Source organism: Chrysemys picta, chromosome 7 (genome assembly GCF_011386835.1).
Source record: "Chrysemys picta bellii isolate R12L10 chromosome 7, ASM1138683v2, whole genome shotgun sequence".
Lineage (NCBI taxonomy): Eukaryota > Metazoa > Chordata > Testudines > Emydidae > Chrysemys > Chrysemys picta.
The window spans coordinates 76170313-76190310 of NC_088797.1; the positions used below are offsets into that span (position 1 = coordinate 76170313).

Here is a 19998-nt window from a genome sequence, read left to right on the forward strand (position 1 = left end):
GATAAATCACAAGCAGCGTCTCACTAAAACGTTGCCCACCTCTCCAGAAACCAACCAAGCAAACAAAACACTTGCATACTGCAATGTCACCCACCATCAAGCACCCCTGCAATGTCACACCACCCTCCCGCTCTCCCCTTTATTGCTTGATGCAATGCCCAGAGTGGCAGCATGCGCACAGATGGACTTGGGCAGCACGGATAGAATCATTGCACTCCTCCAGCTCTCCCCACGACAAGGGAAAAAGGCATTGGAGATTGGTGGGGGATGGGGAAAGATTCCCCCCACTCACCCAGCAATCTATAAAACTACAGGTCCCAGCATGCTCCGGGCGCGCGTGCGCAGTGACGTCCCAGCGCCCTTTCGAGACGCATGCGCTGCGGCGTGCGGGTCGGTTGAGTAAGGCGGGGTGCGATTGGCTGCGGGGAGGCGGCCGAGTGTGGGAAGCGCAGTGACGGAAGGAGCGGGGGGCAAATGGCGGAGAGATGGTCCAGGGCCCTGTTCAAAGAGCAGCGATAATCCTGGTGCGGAGAAAGCGGCGCCGGAGGAGGCGGCGCCGGGGGTCCTAGCGCCAGCGCGCACCCCCCACCCCGGCGAGGGAGGCTCCGCTGGGGGGGAGGGACGCGGAGGAGTCGCGTTGGCGAGCGTGTCCGCGGGCGGAGACTCGGGGCCGAGGAAGCCCAGGTAGCCGCGTTCTCGGGGGCGAGTTCGGAAAGTGCCGAGAGCAGGAGAGGGGTCCCCCGCCGCCTCCTTCCTCCCTGGGTGAGACTGAGGTAGGTACCGAGCGGCAGGGAGAGACCGGGCCGGCTGCCCGGCTCCCTTGGCCTGTGAGGCCTCCAGTCCTGGGAGAAGGCCCCATTGCTCCTTCCACCGGGGCTGCCCCCCACCCCGTGTCTCCTGGTCTCTATCGCGGGGGGCGGGGGGCAGCCCCTCGAGTGGGGAGGAGACTGGAAAATTCCAGCGGCCTAGGAAGTCCGGGGGGGGCGGGCAACTTTCCCTCAACGCAGGTCCCTGCGAGCCGGGCCCGGAAGTTTGCGGGGAGGGGGGAAGGGGAGTTGAGGGAACTTTCCCCACCTCCCCCAGTAGCTCGGAGGCTGGCTTCAGGCGCTGCTGTCTGGTGTGCAGAGGAGCAGGTGGCGCTTAATCCGGGTTGGGTGCGGAGCCTGCTGCTTCCTGTTCGCGGGGTGGGAGCCTCCTTCGTCACTAAACACTCTGGGCAGCTATTTCGTTCTTACTGCTTGGAGGTGGAGGGGCCTGAGGTGCGAGGGCGGGGGGGGACCCCGTATCACAAATGGAGTCTATATGATGGTACAGGATGATGGTGCCTCCCCTGGGATTTCATCAGCTTCGTATGTCTCGCGTTTAAACAATTTTTCTTCCCTTTGATCATGGAAGGGAAACGATGGGTAAAAAGTAAGGAGAAGCGGGCTACTTTCCACCTTTAAAACTAACAGTCAGTCAGGTCTGATTAGGCCTTAGTTAGCTTTTCAGAAAACAGTATTTAAAATGACGAGGAATACGGTTCTTAAAATGGGTTTCAATGAACAGATTGCAGTAAACAGTTTTTTTGTATTTATATTGTCTGCATTGTTTGGTGCCCAGACATTGCGCCATTGTGCTAGAGTAAGAGAACTAGAAAGTGCTAGGGCATAGAAACCAGAAAGCGAAACTAAAAAATATATTGTTGAAGCTGAGTGGAAAAGCAAGAAGAGAGTCAGCATTAATAAATGAAAGTTAAATTAGTTTTTAAATATTCTGTAATGCATTTCTGTGTTCTTGTATAGTCTTATCCAAAAATTCTAATAAAAATGTATAAGACCGTTAAGCATCTGTGAAAATATCAGTATATTTTATTATGAATATAAGGAGGTTAGTCTATATGGTAGGGCTTTATAGCCTGCAATTAAATTACTTTTGGTAACTTGCTGTTTTTTTAAAGCAGTTTTTTGTGATTATTTAGATTTGCCAATATTTTTGCAGAGTGCTGAAGATGAAGTGCTATAAGTCTTTGAATCAAGGTTTGACAAAACTCACGTGTTGTTGGTGAACTAAAAAAAAAGTTTCCCAAGTGTAGGAGCTGTATAGGTTATCAATTTCTACAAAATTCAGTGTAATATTTTGTTTCTAACCCTTGTGGTAGTAAAGATGACATTTCAAATATGAACTGTTCCTGTACTGTCTTTTTGAGTCTTCAGACACAGATCAGTTGCCTCTGCTGTTACTCGTTCCTGAGCAGCAACATAGTAAAACTAATCATTTTGGTAAGCTTTGCTCTGTTGTTTTAAAACATGTGGAGCAATAAGGATCACCTCAGGTTCACTCAGCTCCTTGAGGGGAAAATGGAACATTAGAGGCAAATATTGAACTATTTACATAGGAGAAACAAAAATGAGATTTAGAGAGTAGCTACTGCTCAACAGCCAGGAGATTCTAGTTGGGTGTGAAGGGGGAGAGAGAATCACAGAGCATGCTAATTCTACCAGTAGCCAGAGGTGTCAGTTTCAAATTAATCCTGCAAAATAGCAGAAATGAAAGATGGAGCAGAGTTCAGGAGTAATATCTGTAAATCCTGTCATCATCCTCTGTATTAACTACTGTAAAGGTGGAATTCTCAAGAGGATGTTATTGTAAGATATGACATTAACAGTGTAAACTTCTTAAGTCCTAGCATGGTGTATTTCTAGTCTTCTTATGCCCAGGACCAAAGACTGAAAATTTGTTTGTTACTATGGCAAGTGAAACTTGGCCCCGCCAAGGAAAGGGCGATTAATATAAATAAGATTCTTACTAGAGATGACTATTGGAATAACATGGCTGGAAGACAGTCTGGTCTTGTGGTCAAGCTTTTTCAAATATTTCAAGTTAAGAAATTATTTAGACCAAAATGAAAAGAAAAATTTCAAGAGAAAGCAAAATGATGCAACTGTCCAGAGGAAAAGAATAGTAAGGTGAGTAGAATTTTTGCAGGTACAGGACGCACACAAAAAGTCACTTATTAATTTTTCTGGCCATAATATGGGTATGCATAAATGGTAGCTTACAAATTTGAAATCCTTTACCATACATTAACTATTAAGAAAGGAAAATTCTTCTCAAGGCAACTTTGTACCCCAATTTAGGATTAATAGGAACAGATATTTACCTAGGATCAATGGAAATTTTCCATAAGTTCTAAAAATAAATAAATAAATAAAATCAGTGAGATGTCTAATCCTATCCCCATAGCATTTGCCACTCCATATCTGTGTTTGCAGACCTGCAATTTGAAATTTACTGTAAAATGTAACTTGATCCATTATCAGTGCCCAGGCTGAGGAAATCTAAAAGTAAATAGCGTATATAGGGAAAATAAATGTTTGACATTTTTAATAATCCATAATATAGACAAGGTATTTTTTTTACCTGTCTTCCTCTTTAAATTAAAATAAGGGCAGCAGTGAAACAGAGAGAGAATTGTTCAAACATGTTTCCATTTAACCTGTGATAGTGTTTTCTTAAACTTAGCCACATCCGCAATGCCCAGTGAACAAAGTTGTTTCAACTACTCTTACATTTCTATGATAACAAGAACATTTAGGTTTAAAGGGACCTTGAGAGGCCATCTAGTTCATTTTCCTGTGGTGAGGCAGGGCCAACTATACCTAGACCATCCCTCATAGGTGTTTGTCCAACCTGTTCTTAAAAACCTCCAGTGATGGAGGTTCCAAAACCTCTCCTGGTAACCTGTTCCAGAACTTAATTATCCTTCTGGTTAGATTCCTTTTCCTAACATCTAACTTAAATCTCCCTTGCTGCAGAGTAAGCCCATTGATTCTTGTTCTATCTTCAGTGGATATGGAAAACAACTGATCACCATCCTTTTTATAACAGCCCTTAACGTATTTGAAACTGTTACTGTGTTTCCCCCTCAGTCTCTCTCCAGTTTGTCCACATCTTTCCTAAAGCGTGGCGACCAAAACTGTCCGCAGTACTCCAGCAGAGGCCTCACCAGTATCAAGTGGGACATTTACCTTCTGTGTGTTATGTTCCTGTTAGTACACCCCAGAATGATGTTAGTTTTTCTTACAACTGCATCACATTGTTGACTCATGTTCAGTTTATGATCCAGTATAACCAACATATTCTTTTTAGAACTACTATCATCTGGCCAGTTATTCCCTATTTTGTATTTGTGCATTTGATTTTTCCTTCTTATGGGATTACTCTGCACTGTATGGAATTTACAGATTTCATCTTGTTGAATTCAGAGCAATTCTCCAATTTGTCAAGGTAATTTTGAATTCTGATTCTGTCCTCCAGAATGCTTGTCACCCCTCCCAACTTGGTGTCATCCTCAGATTTTATAAGCATATGCTCGGAGCATGCCTTTATCCAAGTAATTATTGACAATATAAATATCAGAATCCAGGTCTGACCCCTGAATGACCCCACTAGATACTTCTTCTGTGTGACACCCAATCATTTATAACTACTGCAGGACTACCGGCCTTCAATCTGTTGTGCACCCCCCTTACAGTAATTTTATCTAGTCCACATTTCCCTAGTTTGCATATGAGAATGTCCTATGGGACTATGTCAGAAGCCTTACTAAAATTCAAGTGTCTGCTACTTTCCCCCCCCATTCACCAGGCCAGTAACCCTGTCAAGGAAGGAAATTAGTTTGGTTTGGCATGATTTGTTCTTGACAAATCCGTACTGGTTATTACTTATAACCCCATTATCCTTGAGGTGCTTACAAATTGGTTGTTTAATAACTTGTTCCAGTATCTTTCCAGGTTTAGAAGTTAGGCTGACTTGTCTATAATGTCCTGGATCCTCCTCCTTCTCTCCCCCTCCCCTTTTTAAAGATAGGTACTCTGTTTGCCCTTCTTAAATTGTCTGTGACCTCCACGAGTTGTCAAAGACAATCATTAATGGTTCTGAGATTGCTTCAGCTAGCTGCCTAAGTACCCTACGGTGAATTTTGTCAGGCCATGCTCATTTGAATATATCTTATTTACCTAAACATTATTCAAAATGTTTTTTCCTTATTCTGGCTTGTGTTCCTTCCCCCTTGTTAATGTTAATATTGTGTTAAGCATCTGATCACAATTAAATTTTCTGTTGAAGACTGAGGTTTGGCTGTGGTTGCACTGGGTATCCTGAACAGTATTAGAAATGGATTTAGCTAGGACTATATACTTTGTTCCGGGCTATGAATCGTGCAAAAGCTTATTTACAAGCCGGACTTAATACATTATGGATTATGACAGTGGTCTTTTTCTGGTTAATAACACTATTTGTCCTTGCATGCACAGATGGGGCAAAATACATCACAGCAATATTACTAACGAAACCTTACCTCAGCCTTGTGAAAAGAGCATAAAAGAGTGAAGTCATCATTGCTGTTTACAATGACTTGAGATTTGAGGCAACTACAGAATTGTGAAATATTTTAACACTTTTCTTTTACGACAAAAATACCTTTTAAAAACCAGACTGGATTATAGAGTCTAACTACTCTAATATGAGTTGCACATACAAATGCAGCAGGAAAATGGTCTAAAGTTAAACAAAATACACACAGCCTTTTTAATTTTAATAAAAATAATGGCCTCAAACCTTGGAAATAAAGGTATTATGTAGGAGTTCTGACATGAGAATAGAACAATCCAAATATTTATTCATAGCAGATACGTTTTTACAGACTCAGGGTGGTGAATTTCTACTAATTAAATGGGGACAAGTAAGTGACTGTTTTAAATTGATAGGCATGATGTCTGTTGCAGAATTCACTTTAAAAAATACACATGGGTAAATGAAGGGAATTATGCCAGTCAAAAATAAACAGGCAATGCTGTATACAGTACGATCTTAAAACTAAAGTGTCCAGTGTGCTCTAATAAAGAGTGGGAAAATAATCACTTAAACTAGTTTCTGTATATTGTTACTCTTTAGTGCATCTAATTTTCTCTTCCCACAGAGAATATGAAACAGCTGTCAAAATGACATCCAGATTTGGAAAGACATACAGCAGGAAAGGGGGAAATGGCAACTCAAAGTTTGATGAAGTCTTTTCTAACAAACGGACCACCCTTAGCACAAAATGGGGAGAAACCACATTTATGGCCAAATTAGGACAGAAGAGGCCCAACGTCAAACCAGATATTTCAGAAATTCCTAAAAAACCCAAAGTTGAAGAGGAGGTAACAGAAGATCCATTTGGATTTGATAGTGATGAAGAATCTCTGCCAGTGTCTTCAAAGAATGTGTCGCAGGCTAAAAGCTGCTCTCAGCTGGAACCCATTGAAGCTGCTCAGTCTGAGGACTTCATTTCTCTACTTGAAGCTAATAGCAGAATTAATCAGCCAATCAGCGGAGACAGCATTGTGTCCAGCAAGAGCATATCTTTTGACAATATTGTTCATGGTTTAAAAGAAGAGAGCACAAACAGAAACATAGAGGATGGGGACAGCAAGAGCAGCAGAGCTAAACTCATAACAGGTAAATTTATATTAAACTGTCTAATAGTATTATTTAAACAGTTAAGCATACTGTGATTTTTAGTAATCTGTGTACAACAACTTTTTAAAATTGCTGCATTGTCTGAGGTTTGGTTAAATGTTGTAATCAAACCTAGGACCAAATAATCTTGCATATCGAGAGCAAAAACTAACTGTGGATACAGAGACGCATACTATATTTTATTAAGTGTAAATAAAAAAGCAGACTCTTGTCTTTACAGTAGTTTGGTTAAGGGACCAGCTACCACTCTCTAAAACAGTGGTGGGCAACCTGTGGCCTGCAGGTTGCCCACCACTGCTCTACAAAGACTAACGTTGCAAGCAGTTCTGAGGTTTATTCTTCCTTCACTATGCATGTATACTTCCACATATTCCCTACCCTCAAGTACAGTTAGTGATTACGTGGGTTCTTGCATATGTGATATTATGAAGACAAAGTAAGTCAAGGGATTGGTGATAGTCTGTTTTTATGTAGCTGGTTCAAATCTAGTGCAGACAGGTAGTGAGTGATAAGATTAACATCTGTCCTGGCTATTGACTTGTGTGAAATGAGTCATTGCACTGAATTTCCTCCTGCACAGATGTATACATCACAAAAGCCTTCATAACTGGCATATTAGATTCAATGCAAATCAAATAATTAGAGACGTGTAGATTGAAGTTCCCTCCTCTGACTTCTAGCTGTTTTCAATTCAGTGTTGAGGCAGCATAGAGGATCTGATACTGTTCTCACTTATGCTTTTTTTTTTGACGAATGCACTTAATTCTTTGGAGCATTGTTGATAAGCACTATATTCACTTTTAAAAGGTTTTTAAAATGATCTTTGATTTCATTTACTTTAGAGCTTTGATGTAAATAGCTGATATCAAAACTAATAAAAATGCAACTTTCTTTTTACCTGTTCAAGTTTTGGAAAATGATGGTTCTTAAAATGTAGTGGGCCATACCAGACCAAAGCCTGTCAAGATGACACCTTGCAGCCTTGCTATATTATTTTTGCTTGGAATATTACATTAAATTTCTGTAAAAAATTTGAGTCTTGGTATGTAGTTAACTGACCAGAAGAATAAGTGGACCCCAGTCTGTTTGCCATGCAGTAGACCAAAATGGTATTTAATGGCTTAAGATGAGCATAGCAGGAGTTTGCAAGTAAGGCAGTAGTAGTAATGGATAGAAGAAAATAAATTAAAGTTTGGATTAAAATACAAGTTTATTACTATAGGGAAAAATCCACTTGTTAGCCTAATGTTGAAAACATGAGCTGTGGATAAACAACTGTGAAAATTCTAAATTTATCTAGTTTTATTGGCTATTAACTTAATTACAACAAACAGTGCAAGCCCAGTCACACCAGTTGTTAATTATGTAAATGAGCTAACCCCCTTCAACTTTTTGTATTTGTGAGAGCATAAGTGAGAACAGTATCAGATCCTCTATGTATTAAGTCAATAGAGTATGCTCCTTCACACACTATCCTATCATGGGGATATTAAACAAGTTGTAGGAAACCAAGACAGTAGAAGCAGTTTGATTTTTTTTTTAGGGGTAGTGTTTATTTTTCCAAATGAAACTGAGATAGTTGAGCAGCCATTATGTTTGTATCGAGGTTTATCCAAAGCAAAGCACACTATGAAAACATAAACCCGAGCATTGAGCCAGTGGGCAGGGAAGAGTGCAGCAGCTAGTGTAAATATAACTTCTTCAGAGACTTCCTTGTTGCACTGATTACTACTTAAGTAAATCTTGAAATGTAAGGCTACTTTTCAAACCCAGAGAGTTCATTTTATTCATCTTGGGACACTAAAGCAAAGAAACTTGCTTTACTGCTGGTGACTAACCTATGATCACACTTGAGACCTCATCTTAATGTGCAGTAAGGGTGTTTTTCAGTCATGTTAGGTGTTAGGACAACTGAGTTTAGTGTAATTGGAAATCTCTCAATGCTTTTTAAGGTTTGGCTAGACTAGGCTTTAAAGGTGTAAAGTTAACATGTGCAAGCATCACATCTTTAAACTTTAGTCTAGATGACCTAAAATGCAGACTAACACATTTGAAACCATGCTATAATGTCTAATCTAAACAGTCAGCTAACATGGCTTCAGATATTACTTTTTCTTAATGAATGTTGAGAGTACTTCAAACATATTTAACTTGATTGAGCTAACACACTAGGTTTTTGCTTGCTTTAAAGTTGCTTGCTCACAAATTTGTTGCAACGTAACTCATTTTTGACTTGAGTTATGACTTTAGTGACCTTCAAATTAAAAGGTATTTGAGGGCAACTAATATGGTAAATCCCTTGTTATGATCGATTGATGTAAAGATGGGAAGTTCATTAAGAGTTCAGTATGCTGAAATATAATAGAGGGATTGTAACAGAAGACTCATAGGCAAAAGTTGCTATTAGGTAATAGGTGTAAATTTGTCAAAATATACTTATGCTGGAGAAAATTAGTTGGGGAGGAAGCTATAAGTAGGGATTTAGTTTTTAAGTGACCTGCTATAAAATACTAATCTGTAATAAGAAAAAAAAACAGCTGCTCAATGATAGTCAAAAAGTAAACCTGTACTGGGATCAGATAAAATCCCACGGAGCAGTTCTTATCTGGGTTCCTGACATACTTTATAGAATAACAATTAATCACCACCTTCTGTAGGGCACAGATCCAAAATAGGTATTGCCCATAAAATGTACATGTATGCAGAGTATTAATATTAACTTTTTACATTTGGTATTCTAGCAAAATCTTTTGGCACCTGTTTTCAGAAATCTTGAAATGACCATTTTTATTAAAGGTTGTAAATGAAGCTCATTAATATCCCCTCTTACCTGTTGAAATACATTAGATTTTCAGATGAGATAAAAATGAGATTCTGATCATTTGTCATTAAAGATTTTGTAGCACATTTCACAAGAGGATGGGTGGTATTTTTTAGTATATGTATATTGGGTAAATTCCAATTTGGGTAACTAAATTATACATTTCTTAAATATTCCTGGACCTTGAAACAAATGAAGTATTACTTCCTGCCTTAAATTGTTGTGTGATGTTGTTTGGTAACTTTGCATTTCACGCTAGTGATGGCTGCATTTCACTAGTGGTTGAAGAGATTTATATCCTGAACAAAGTTTAAGGAATTTAAGGGCCCTATCCATAAGGAATATCTTACCAAATTCACCAGTCCATTATGGTCATAGGATTTGAAAATTGGTAAATTTCACATTTTTAGATATTTAAATCTGAAATTTCCTGGTGTTGTAACCGCAGGGGTCCTGACCCAAAAGGGGATTTGGGAGGGGGTTGTTTGCAAACCTGTTGTAGGGGAGTGTCAAAGCTGAATCCCCACTCTGGTACTTGGAGTGCAGACGTTGGGGGCCCGGAAGGATTTTAAAAATTAATACTTGCCAATCCAGGCTTGTATTACACTCCAAGGTTACACCTTTTCTCTGACCTTGGCTTGGTAAACGCTGCCACCACCCAAATGCAAAAAAAAACCTTGAACCCAGGAAGGAGCACTTGGGAATTCCTTCCTGTTGGGAACCCTCAAGCCCTTTCACCCTCCTTCGGGGAAGAGCTGAGAAAGAAAACAAAGGAAATTAGCTATCGCCACCAGCTAATTAAACAACATATGCACAAACCTCTTAGGGACACACAAATCCAATTCTGTTCTTTAAAAAAGGTATTAAAAACAAAAAGAAGGGAAATACATTTGGAACGTAGGCTTTTTGCTAGATCTTAAAAGAAACAGTTACAAAAATTAAGCATCAAGATAGCTCTTCAGGTTCACCTTAAAGGTTACAAGCAAAACAAAAACATTTGGGGTTAGCACAGAGGAGTCCATTAGCCATAAGAAATAAACAGAAATAACCCTAATAACGTCTTTCTAAACATTTCTGATCTACCTACACATTTGGAGTTTCAGATCAGTAGGATTGAGGTATGATGTCTTTTTTCTTTTTCATACCTGGTTTTAAAGCTGCTTAAAACTTGACTGCTCTGTGTCTCTTCTCTTTCCCGGAGAACCACAACACACAGACAAAGGGAAGTTTTTTTTTTTTTCCCCCCCCCATTTAAAAAAGTTCTAGCCCTCCCATTGGCTCTTTTTGGTCAGGTGCCCACTCCTTTTCCTTTATCTGGGGAACTTTGTTAACCCTTTACAGGTAAAGCAAGCAGAGAACAGCCACCAAGAGGGACTTTATAGCTAACTGGCTGGTTGGGTGTCCATAAAAGGGAGCTACCCCCCCTTTCATTTATCACAGGGGGTCATGGGATTGCCACTCTCACTTCTGTGCTGCCTTTAGAGCTTCCTGTAGCTGCAGGAGGTTCATGGAGGTGGGTCTGATCTCCAACCTCATCCCCCCCCAAGAGCAGCTGTGCAGGAGATGACCCTCTCCAGCTGGAGCTAGGAGCCCCCCTATGCTCGTAGGCACAAGGGGAGTTTGGACCCACATCCACAAGTCTCCTCCAGCTGCAGGAACCTCTGGGGCTGCTGCCAACTCCCAGAGTGTCCTGCAGCAGCAGGAGGCACCCAGAGGTGGGTCTAGTCCATCCCCTGCACAGCTGCTCTGGAGGGGAGAGGGGGACAAGTCTTGTCCCTCCCCAGCCAGAGCTAGGAGCCCCCTTGGCTGGGGCGCTCCTAGGAACAAGGGGACATCAGATATCACAGGGAAGGGTTACTTCACGGTCTGTGACCCATTTTTCACGGCCCGTGAAATTGGTAGGGCCCTACTTATGGAATTAAACTTGATTCAGTAAGGTTTAATTTAAGTATTGAGGAAATTCATAGTATTGAAAATGTTTGAGATCTTGTGGGATTGTACCAACTTCTTTAAGGCTATGTCTACGCTGTGCTTGCATCAGTAAAACTTTTTTTATCAGTTGGGTGTGGGGAAAAAAAACACCCCTGACAGACAAAAGTTTTTACTGAGGAAAAGCGCCGGTCTGGAGAAAGCTTTGTCCGCAAGAGATGCTCTTCTGCTGACAGTTTCCACTCCTTGTTGGGGGTGGCTTTATTTTGTCAGCGTGAGAGCTCTCTCCTGCTGACAGAGTGGCTATAATGTGTAGACACAGAGGCACAGCTATAGCGGCACAGCTGTGCCGCTTTAAGGTGCATGGTGTAGACATACCCTAAGAGGAAGGCAGGATAAATGCATCTTAGGAACTCTTTGGGATAATAAGTGTGAAGTAGATTTCCTAGGAAATAGTTGAGGGGTGAGAAGAATACAAATGACCCACCTCAGGTCCATTCTTTTTGAAGCTGCACTTTGAGCAGAGATGCATTGTCTGGCTATTTACCTTTCATGGTTTCTTCAAAGACCAAACTGGATAAATGAGTGACTCTTACTCATGCTTGTCCTTGTTCGGTGCAAAGGGTGTGATGAATTGAAACCACACGAAAATGTGTGGATAGGGGTTGGAGGTCTGCTTGTGCCAGAGTGCCATTTTGTAGTTGGGGTGATCTCTGGTAAGCTTGTTAGCGTGCGTGTAGGTTCTTTTATTATTTTAAAGATATTTTTTCTGTATTGCTTTTACTTTAAGAATAAAATATGCTTTCTAAGAAAGAACTGTGTGGTAACTTATGACTGGGTAATTACACTGTGTACCATGTCTAAGGAGAGAAGCAAAGCAGGCCTGTTTTGGGGAATAACACTGAAGGTAGGAAACTGTTCAGACTAGAAATACCCCACTCAGAATAAAGAGAGATGTGGGTTTCCACCCAAGAGAGGCAACAGCTGGGTAGCTGGAAACTTAGAAGGGATGCCATTGCTGAACCATAGAGGGTGATACAGATGCACTTGCCCTGGACTGAGAGAGCAAGTACATCAGTTTATAAAGGCTTTTTTGGAGCAGTGTCTGATACGTGTCCTCTTCTTTTAGTTACCCACTTCTGTAATGAGATCTTGCTATTTTGATAACTCAGCATATGGCAGAGCCATTTCTTAAGGGATTCCATTAAGAGTTGTTGAGTATGTCCTTTGCAAAATGTTGTGGCCAGCCAGCTTCCATTTTAAATTCTGTTAAAGTAAATTACTTTTCTGTAGTTGTAACCTGAGTAAGATGCACTTCAAAATGCAAACTATATTTGTGCAAACTGATCAAGAGATTAATCTTTTAAAATGTGATAGAAATTCTAGAGGCATTGTCCTACCTTACATTTGTCTCTGCAATATATAATATAATTAATACTGAAGAGATCTTTGTTAACTTAGAGATAGTCAAATGTGTGTTTTTATTTATTTATTTATTTATTTTTATGTCAGTTGTTTTGAAAATATTTCAAGTGAAGAACTATTCTAATAGAACTTAGATCTAGACTAGGTCTATCTGGTCTATTTCAAAGCTAATAAGTTTAAAATCTTCCAGATTATAAAAATAGAAAAATAAGATGAAAAAAGTAGTAGTGTTTTCAGAATCCACAAATGTAGTAATACATAGCTCCTCTACCTATCTTGCAATATTTATCTATTGTAGCTTCTGGAGTTGTTGAAATTGAAGCTGTTGTCCAGGCAGTGTCTTTTGATTGAGTTAGTATGCATATTCTTGAAATGTGTAATTTTGTCTAATTTTTTCCATAAATTGCATTCATTATTAGGTGCTCTGTAATAGGTTCCAGTTCTGTAATATTTCCACTCTTGGTTGTGTAAGAACATTTTGTTGATTGCCTGTAATCACTTGTTGTCCATCAGATATTCTACCTGGAATATTCAACAATGAGCAAGTTGCTAAGAAATCTTAAATGTCTGGGCAGTTATTTTTAACATCCTCACTTATCACTCAGGGCTCATGCAGTCCTGCCTAGTGGTTCATTGCCTCCTTCTCTGCACTGCCTGTGCCACGGGTGGGCAAACTTTTTGGCCCGAGGGCCACATCTGGGAATAGAAATTGTATGGTGGGCCATGAATGTTCATAAAATTGGGGTTGGGGTGCAGAAGGGGGTGTGGGGTGCAGAAGGGGGCCAGAAATGAGGCGTTCAGGGTGCAGGAGGGGAGTGTGGTGCGGGGGGGGGGGGACTTTGGGGTGGGGCTGGGGAGGAGGACTTTGGGGTGTAGGAGGGTGCTCTGGGTTGGGGTTCGGAGGGTGGGAGCAGGGGGTTGGGGCTTGGGGAGAGGCTCCGGGTGGCGCTTACCTCAAGTGGCTCCTGGAAGCAGTGGCATGTCCCTTCTCCGGCTTCTATGTGAAGGCACAGCGAGGCGGCTCTGAACGCTGCCCCGTCCGCAGGCACCGGCCCCTGCAGCTCCCATTGGAGTGTGTAGGGCTTGGAGCGTGTAGGACCTGGAGCAGGTCCATGCGGCTGCTTCCAGGAGTTGCGTGGAGTGGCCCCTGACCCTGCTCCCCAGCTGGAGCTCTGGAACAGGGCAAGCCCCAGACACTGCTCCCTACTGAGAGCTTGAGGACCAACTTAAAACGGCTGGCAGGCTGGATCCGGCCCGCAGGCCGTAGTTTGCCCACCCTATGCACATAAATAAAATGGCACAGCTGTGCTTAACTGCTTTTGCACCTAGCTCTTATGGTCTGAATACACCTTTAGCTCAAAAAGAGTGTTTGAGTTAATTTCAGTGGTGAATACTTCACAGGAAATGGGTAGCTCTAAAGAGGAGGCAGTTGAAAATCAATTCTGTTCCCTACTGGCTCTCCTGATAGTGCATGCATTTACCTGGGCACTGCCTCCTGCATTCTGATTGTGTGGGTTGGGGAGCTCCTATATTTGGTGTTTAAGTTTAAACCCAGCAGATGAAATTCAGTATTGTTTCATAACTCCCTTGGCAATATAAGCTTCATTAGATTCTTAGTTTCAAATTGCTTCATATCTTCAGTGCTCTATTTTTGTTTTTTAATTGTGGCATTGGCACTTGGGTTCATAGAAGTAGGTAATTGGACCTATTATGTCATCTAATGCTTTGTCCAATTTTTCTTTTAAATGTGAAATGTAGAAGTGAAAGCTGTTTAACTTAGGAGACTATTGCAGAGTGTAATAGATATCACGGTTAGGAAGGCTGAATACCTGGAGGGCCTACGTTTTTCTCTAATGCCCTCTCATTAATCCACATTCTTGTAGGGTTTTAAGATTTCTTCTCACTCTTGAAGGTGGGAGCAGTCTTTGTTTTAAGTGTGCTCTTGGCCACTAACTATGTTACATAGCAGTTAACCCTACAAATTTCAGGAACTAAAGTTTTAAAATGTAAGAGAACCATAGCAGCTGGGAGTATGGGGAAGGAAAAACAGAAGCAGAAATCTGAGAGATGTGGGCAGGATGGGATTGGCTGTTCTGATGACTGCTACACCTGCCATAGTTAAAGAAGGGAACTGGAGCTATTCACTAGCTGGTACAAAGCATGAGGAAAGTTCCCCAGTGGGTTGGGTGGGTGGGTGTGTATATAGAGCAAGAAGGTATTGTGAGGGAATACCATCAGAGCTAGCCAGCTCTCTAGCCTCAAAGGATTTTGGTGCTCTGGGAGCTGTTCCCAGTATACTGTTTTAGTCGGAACAAAGCGGTTAGATTTGTAGTAGAATCCACATTCCCATCTGGGATTTTCTTTTTTAATCCCCTCCTCTACTTATTTTGTGTGGATTTCCTCTTTTGGTCTGTTGTCCCTTCCACACCACTTTTTCTCCACTAGCAGCCCAAGTTCAGGCTACTATAGTCCTTATAGCCCTTATAAAAATGAAACTGACTAGTGATCAATTTCACTGTGATGCTTCTATGATCATTCCGTTTGTAGGTTTTTCTTTCAAAAGTGTTCTGAGAATGGGGTAACAGCAATACTCCATTTTAAACACCTGTTTTTAAAATTTAGTGTTAAATTTGTTTGCCAGGTTATTGTGTTTACTTTTTAATAAATTGTCATAACTTTGGCAAGTATTTGTTTTGTACAACATATCAGTTAAACTCCTTTATCAAATATGGTTGCTTTGTTCAGTGGCTTAAATAATGTATGCTAAATGTTACAGCAAAGATTCTTAAGCAAGTTGCTGTTACTCCCCTGTTCAGAGCTCATCTAAGCTTTTTTTTTTTCCTTTCCCTATTGCTATTGAGACTCTCTTCCTTTTTCAAAGCCTGTATTGTAAGACAGTTCATCTTAAGTTTTGGAAGGCCAAATATTTTGACTGCTTCCTAGCTGCTTTTATGTTTAAGAATCATAAAATTGTAGAAGTGGATGGGACCTCTAGAGGTCATCTAGTCCAGTCCCCTGCACTCCTGCCATCAGTGATAAGTATTATCTAGACCATCCCTGACAGGTGTTTGTCAAACCTGCTCTTAAAAATCTCCAATGCTGGAGATTCCACAACCTCCCTAGGCAGTTTATTCCAGTGCTTAACCACCCTGACAGGAAATTTTTTCTAATGTCCAAACCGCCCTTGTTGCATTTTAAGCCCATTACTTTTTGTCCTATCCTCAGAGGTTAAGGAGAACAATTTTTCTCCCTCCTCCTTGTAACAACGTTTTATGTACTTGAAAACTATTATCATGTCCCCTCTCAGTCTTCTCTTCTCCAGATTAAACAAACCCCATTTTTGCTATCGTCCCTCAGAGGTCATATTTTCTAGACCTTTAACCATTTTTATTGCTCTTCTTTGGACTCTTTCCAATTTGTCCACATCTTTCCTGAAATGTTGCACCCAGAACTGGACATAGCACTCCAGTTGAGGCCTTATCAGAGTAGAGTGGAAGAATTACTTCTCATGTCTTGCTTACAACATGCTTGCTAATACATCCCAGAATGATGTTTGCGACAGTGTTACACTGTTGACTTATATTTAGCTTGTGATCCACTATGACCCCCAGATCCCTTTCTGCACTACTCCTTCCTGGGCAGCCTTTTCCCATTTTGTATGTGTGCAACTGATTATTTCTTTCTAATTTGAGTAATTTGCATTTGTCCTTTATTGAATTTCATCCTATTTACTTGAGACCATTTCTACAGTTTATCACATAGGAACGACCATACTGGGTCAGATCAGAGGTCCATCTAGCCCAGTGTCCTGTCTTCCAACAGTGGCCAATGCCAGGTGCCCCAGAGGAAATAAACAGAACAGGTGATCATTAAGTGATCCAATCCCCTGTCGCCCATTCCTAGTTCTGGCAAACAGAGGCTAGGGTCACCATCCCTACCCATCTTGGCTAATAGCTATTGATTGGACCTATCCTCCATGAATTTATCAAGTTCTTTTTTGAACCTTTTTTGAACCTCTTGGCCTTCACAACATCCTCTGGCAAAGAGTTCCACAGACTGACTGACTGCGTTGTGTGTAAATAAATACTTCCTTTTGTTTGTTAATTTTATTTGGTGACCCCTAGTTCTTGTGTTATGAAGAGTAAATAACACTTCCATATTTACTTTTTCCACAACAGTCAGGTTTTATAGACCTCGATCATATCCCCCCGTTAGTTGTCTTTTCCAAGATGAAAAGTCCCAATCTTATTCATCTTTCTTCATAAAGAAGCTGATCCATACCCCCTAATTTTTTTGCCCATTTCTGAACCTTTTCCATTTCAGTATATCTTTTTTTAGATTTGTCCAGATCATTTTGAATTTTAATCCTAGCCTCCAAAGCACTTGCAATCCCTTTCCCATCCACAAACTTCCTAAGTGTACACTCTATGCCATTATCTAAATTATTGATGAAGATATTGAACAGAAATGGACCCAGAACTGATCCTTGCGGGACCCTACTCAATATGCCCCTCCAGCTTGACTGTGAACCACTGGTAACTACTCTCTGGGAATGGTTTTCCAACCAGTTCTGACATTCAGAACAGCAGTAATGACTAACGTATCTGACCCTACTAGATTTTTTTCCATTGGAGGTTGTTGTGGGACAAAGTTTAACTGGAGCCCCTAAACCAGGGGTGGGCCCTATCGGGGTTCCGAAAGTGTATGGAGGACTGGGTATAGTGTATTAAATTGCTCCCCGTGGGAATGTGCTACTTATGGTGTACTACTTACGGCTGCCAGTCCTGGCGCTCTGAGCGGCATGATAAGGGGGCAGGGAGCGAGGGGGTTGGATAAGGGGTAGGGGATACCAGGGGGAGTCGGGAGTAGGGAGCGGTTGGACAGGCATGGGAGTCCCGGTGGACCTGTCGGGCAGGTGTGTGGTTAGGGGTCGGGATGGGGGGAGGGGGAGTTGTATGGAGGTGGGGTCCTGGGGGCGGTGGTTAGGGGACAAGGAGCCAGGGGGGTTGGATGGGTCGGGGATTCTGAGGGGGGCAGTCAGGGGGCAGGAAGTGAGAGGGGGTGGGGGCCAGGCTGTTTGGGGAGGCGCAGCCTTCCCTACCCAGGTGTAGTATATTAAATTGTTCCCTGTAGGAATGTGCTACTTACAAAGCACCAGGACTGGCAGTCTTAAGTAGTACACTGTATGTAGCACATTCCTACAGGGAGCAATTTAGTACACTACACCTGGTGGCTCTTGCAGCCGCGCTGCCCGGCAAGAGCTCGCAGCTCCGCCACCCAGAGCGCTGACGGCACAGTGAGCTGAAGCTCTGGGGGAGGGGACAGGTAGGATGGTTTCGTGGGCCATATTTGCCCACCTTTGCCCTAAACTGTTAAAGTGAAGCTAAACTTTAGTGGCATTTAGCAGCTCTGCCAAACCGAGCTGTCTTCCTTGTAGCACATCTTTTAATCTAAGTCATGCAGGAGCCCTCTGGCTTAGGAAGTGGTTGGTCTTGCAAGATTTATATTTTGCTATAATGCAAAAATTGATTAGTTATTTTCGCTTTGGTGTATTTTTAGTCAATAAAAGTTATTGGTTTATTTCATAGTTAATATTACTATGTAGCTTCCTTAGAATTCAGTTTAGCTCTGTGGTATAAATTGGAATACCTTTATGCATAATATAGGGTTAGTGTGCCACATGGCTAAGCAGCAGTTCTGCAGAAAAGGACCTGGGGATTACAGTGGATGAGAAGCTAGATATAAGTCAGCAGTGTGCCCATGTTGCCAAGAAGGCTAACGGCATATTGGGCTGCATTAGTACGAGCATTGCCAGCAGATCGAGGGAAGTGATTATTCCCCTCTATTTGGCACTGGTGAGGCCACATCTGGAGTATTGTGTCTAGTTTTGGGCCCCCCACTACAGAAAGGATGTGGACAAATTAGAGAGAGTCCAGAGGACAACGAAAATGATCAGGGGGCTGGGGCACATGATTTATGAGGAGAGGCTGAGGGACCTGGGTTTGTTTAGTCTGCAGAACAGAAGAGTGGGGGGGGGGGGGTTTGATAGCAACCTTCAACTACCTGAAGGGGAGGTTCCAAAGAGAATGGAGCTCGGCTGTTCTCAGTGGTGGCAGATGACAGAACAAGGAAAAATGGTTTCAAGTTGCAGTGGGGGAGGTCTAGGTTGGATATTAGGAAACACTATTTCACTAGGAGGGTGGTGAAGCACTGGAATGGGTTACCTAGGGAGGTGGTGGAATCTCCATCCTTCAAGATTTTTAAAGCCTGGCTTGACAAAGCCTTGGCTGGGATGATTTAGTTGGTGTTGGTCCTGCTTTGAGCAGGGGGGACTAGATGACCTCCTGAGGTCTCTTCCAACCCTAATCTTCGATGATTCTGTGTTACTCTGGGTTTTCTTACAGATAATAAAAAATATTGTTAGGGCCCGTACATTATGTACTTCATATCTGTTATGATATCCTTAAGGTACAATGAGAACAGGAGTACTTATGGCACCTTAGAGACTAACAAATTTATTTGAGCATAAGCTTTCATGGGCTACAGCCCACTTCTTCAGTACAACGTAAGAGATGATAAATTCTGGGAAGATGAATCGGGAAGAGGAAGACAATAGGTTAAACTGAGATCCTGTAGCTCATTTGGTTAGTTAAATGTGCATTTTAATGTTTTGATGAATTAAAAAAAAAAAAGGAAAATACATGTACAGATATATGTGAGTAAAACTAGGATATTAAGGCATCATAGAAGGGTTAAAGGGAGAATAGAAGGAAAAGAGATGGAGACATGACAGACAGGGTCACTCAAAGTTGTAGGCATGGGTAAGGGGAAGAGAAACCATGGGAGTGGTTAGGGTTGCAGCATAGAGATAGGCAAGTATTAAGTATGCAGGATCTTGTAAGCAGAGGATAAAGGTCTTGAATTTGAAGTTGGAAAATAAGCCAGTGAAGGGATCTAAAGGGGCTGGATGCAACCAGTAGTAGGCTAGCTAGGATTCTCTTTGCAGCTCTATGTTGGATGAGTAATTTTTGTCTTAATGCATTTGATTTTTTGAGATGATTTATAGAAATCTTATACTGCCTGCGATAGCTGATATTTGTAAAGTAGATCTACTTAGTCATATTTTCCATTTTAATTGTGTACTGAAAAAAAGCTGTATCCAGAGATTTTCATCATTCACCTAGTGCCAAGCTAAAAATGCTTTTATACTTCAATAAAAAAGAGAAAAATGCAATCTTGTCTTAGTCAAAATTCTGATTTTTTTTTCCCTTGTGTAATATCTCATTTAATGACAGCATGTACTATTAATCAAGGATCTG

The 19998-nt window shown here is 41.6% G+C and overlaps 1 protein-coding gene across 6 annotated transcripts in view; it reads left to right on the plus strand.

Annotated features, from left to right (window-relative positions):
- Window positions 1–376: 376 nt before the first annotated feature.
- The window catches only part of WAPL (WAPL cohesin release factor), a 126639-nt gene continuing 107017 nt past the window's right edge, over window positions 377–19998 (plus strand). For 4 of the 6 annotated variants that reach the window (XR_006175509.2, XR_010589221.1, XM_008170258.4 and 1 more), the window contains exons 1-2: window positions 1002–2948; window positions 5963–6483. Coding sequence is in view for 4 of the 6 variants with exons in the window: in XM_008170258.4 (XP_008168480.2) it covers window positions 2794–2948; window positions 5963–6483 (676 nt within the window). In the remaining 2 variants the exon portion in view is untranslated. Of the gene's footprint in view, window positions 774–1001; window positions 2949–5962; window positions 6484–19998 lie in introns of those variants that run through there. The other 2 variants (XM_008170259.4, XM_065551834.1) reach the window with 2 other exon arrangements.